The 3409-nt window shown below is 45.3% G+C and overlaps 1 protein-coding gene across 1 annotated transcript; it reads right to left on the bottom strand.

Annotated features, from left to right (window-relative positions):
* Window positions 1-884: 884 nt before the first annotated feature.
* LOC148022176 (F-box/kelch-repeat protein SKIP6-like) lies at window positions 885-2312 on the bottom strand. Its single transcript, XM_087697813.1, has one exon. The coding sequence runs from the start codon at window positions 2256-2258 to the stop codon at window positions 1224-1226; it is 1035 nt and encodes a 344-aa protein (XP_087553939.1). The 5' UTR covers window positions 2259-2312; the 3' UTR covers window positions 885-1223.
* Between the last annotated feature and the right edge of the window lie 1097 nt (window positions 2313-3409).

Raw genomic sequence — 3409 nt, 5'->3', positions numbered from 1 at the left:
AAGAGAAGTGATGTGAAAAGGTGGCACTCATTGTTAATGACTTACCTGACTATCTTAATTGCTATAATCATTATCTCCCATAGTCACCCAATCTTTAAAAGTCCCACAAGAACCATATGGAGCCTTATTTGTTGATGAATGACAAGGGCTAGATCTCTTTTACCTAAGCATGGATGGAAGCCTCCATTTTTAGTTCATAGCACATCATCCACATGATAAGAAAGAAGGTAAGTTCCCATGGAAAGAGGTTCACACTAGGAATACAATACTTTCAACAACCTTGAGTCACTAATGACTACACGAAACACACAATTTTTGTAAATTACAAATCAAAATACTCTTGCTATGCATAAAATTAAATATTCAATAGTTGAATACTTCAATACATTAGTTTCCACTATTTGCATGAATTTTTAAACTAGAGCTACTAAAAGGCTCCCAACAAATAAAACGTTTTTTCTTGGGGTAGTACACAAATATAGTTGTGATATTATAAAGTGTCTCCTAGCTCAATATTGTTTTCTGCTTAGCGCACTAGGACCTACCACACTCTCCATACCGAGAAGCCTTAGCAATAGCCACATTATTATAAAAGTCAAAAAGAGCCACAAAAGGTGTCCTATGTAGAAAGGAGTAGCAACCGGCCACACCACACCTACTACAACCATTGGGAGAACTACAAGTAAAACCTCCCAACAAAGGGAAACATCTCTTGGGAAATACTTCTACCCATGTTGGTGAATATCTCATCTTCATCATCAATTCACAATGCTTAATTGGCCATGACAAGCAAGCGCAATATGTCTTACCCTCCATTATAGGGCACACCTCTCATAGATAATCACTTCAAAATGCTTGAATGTTGATACAAACTGGACAAAACCGTCAAAGCATTATCTCATGAGCTCATAAAAAATTATTCAAAAGGCTCACAACTTCTCCTAAGCAATGTTGTCATTATCTTCTCTCTCAACAATCCGCATAGCAAAGACAAGGAATTGGACAAAATCAAATGTGCAAAACATCACGCACATGCAAACTAAAGTGTTGCAACCATTGTGGCAGGTATCTGACTGTTCTGGAGGGCTATTGAGCAGGCACGATAATTTGCAGGCTCTTTCAACTTATAACAAGAGTGTTAATACCAATCCTGCTGGCTCTTAGTTTCAGATTTCAATGTAGAGACCCTGCATACACCCAAATGAAGAAAATATGAGGAGATTTTACAAAGCTAGTGACACTGATTGAATGATTGCACCTGAAAGCATGCTGCAAGAGACAATATGATGCCAGAGAACTTTTGCTCCCAGTGATTTTGCTTCTTTATGAATATCTAAAGCTGCCAATGCAACCTGTGTTTGCCCTCCGCGGCGCGGTAATTCCCATAGAACATACAGTTTGCCTGCAACATTTGTCAGCATGGCACAAGATACCATCTTGGGGACTTCCTTGTCCCATCCCTTGACTTCTAACCAGTCATCCTCTTCCAAATCATAGCCCAATATACCCCCTAGATAATTAGAAGAGAATAGTATATGATTTACAACAGCTGCCCTTCCTTTCCAGCCTCTGTCCAGGCTAGCAGAAATGGAATCCCATGTCAAGCTTGAAGGCTCGAAGCTTATACCCCCTGAATCTGCAACAGCAAACAGTTTCCCTTTCAGAACAGCATTTCCGTGCATCCACTTGTAACGTGTCTCCGTGGGGCTCGCAAGGCTGTGCCATTGATTCTTCAGCGGGTCGTACACCTCAGCCCAGGCGGAGGCATTGCAGAGGCCCGGCGAGCAGCCTCCCAGGACATATATCTGGCCTCCAATCACCCCCGCCGCGGCGAATTCGCGAGGCATGGTCATCGGGGCACAGGACTCCCAGCGATCGAGAATCGGATCGTACGACCACACATTCCTGGACGCAACTTCGCGGCGCAGTCCGCCAATCATGAAGAGACGCCGGGCCGTGACGGCGTAGGTGGCGCCAATGGCACAGTGGGGCATGGGGGGAAGGGGGATCCACAGGCGCCCTTCGTCCTGGAAGCGGAGCCATTGATAAAGGCCCTTGCTTGTCCTGACCATCACGTAGAGCCACTCTTGCGCCAAGCCCTGCTTCTGCCGCAGATCGAAGAAGGACGGGGAAGACAGGAGGTCGCGCCATCGCCGGCACACGCAACGCAGGACGCCATGGATGCTGCGAGAGGCACGAAGGAGGCAATGAATGGCGAGGTCGTCAGGAAGTCCAGGCAGCAGAGGAGGGCAACTCATTACTGACGATGCCTACGAGCCCAACGCATACTTTGAGGCCTCTGAAGGCTAAAATTCCTAGTTGAACGAGTCTTGAGTCTTTTGTAATGTGCTTGCTATTATATTAATACTAGGCGCTCCGCGCCTAGACTACCCCCGGCGCTTGGGCGGGCACGATTTTTGTGGGTACGGGCAGGTGCTGGATGCGTGGCACCCGTCCCCGCATTCTCTTTTTCTTCTTGTGCGGGAGGTGGGGGGCTGCCACATGGCACCCGCCCCCCACCTCTCATTAACTAATAGTATAGATTGCTTAAAAAGGTGCGTTCTAAAGATGCGGCGAAAAAACAAATGCATCCTAATGATGCCGGTGAGGCATTTATCCGTACAAAATAGCTTTTTATACAACAGTTTATAGGTCCAATGTTTTTCCTTAAGCATGTTAAGCATAGACAGCACCTCGAGTTTAAACTGATTGACACAATTGTCCAGATTCCCATTCTTAGCATTCCTAAATATTAGAATGTTCCTCTTGGACCACACAAACTGAACTACTACTCCATTGAGTAGGCTACTAAGCGTACAAGCACTAGAATACAAGCTAGCACGGTCAACAAAGAGCGTTGTCGTGTCACTCCAAAATTGCTTAAATCAAGCCAATCTCCTCACTTCCTTCCATACTAGGGTGGCATGTAAACACTCTGAGAAGAGGCACTTTTCAATTTCTTCCATGCACCCATAGAAAGGGCATAAGGGTGAGATCCTGATACTCTTGGTAAGCCTTATATGCAAGGGGAGCTTCTTGATCATTATCCTCCATCTTAGTGCATTGATTTTGTATGCAATGGAGGACTTCCATGCTCCCTTGATCCTTCTCTTCCAGGTATCTAACCTAGCCGCTAGAGATTCTTTCTTCTTCCAGGTATCTAACCTAGCCATTGGAGATTCTTTCTTCCACTTCTGCTGTAGATTCATCAAGATTGCTAGTGAGGGAGCCCTTAGGTCACGTGCCAATATTGCACTGGTGGAGCTATTTTCCCATGGGGTTGGCAAGGTCCCTTAGAATGGAGTCTTCCTTTCTAGCTATGGAGATGGGCCTCTCATTCCATATGGCTATACCTTCATTGTGCAAAGACTTGGCAAGCATTAGATTTCTGTGGATTGGAGCATGTGTT

This window comes from Lygodium microphyllum, chromosome 17, assembly GCF_053477565.2.
Source record: "Lygodium microphyllum isolate KBCC chromosome 17, Lygodium_microphyllum_v1.1.10, whole genome shotgun sequence".
Taxonomy (NCBI): Eukaryota; Viridiplantae; Streptophyta; class Polypodiopsida; order Schizaeales; family Lygodiaceae; genus Lygodium; species Lygodium microphyllum.
Note: the sequence above shows the minus strand (reverse complement) of the source record. Positions and strands in the feature narration are given on the sequence as shown.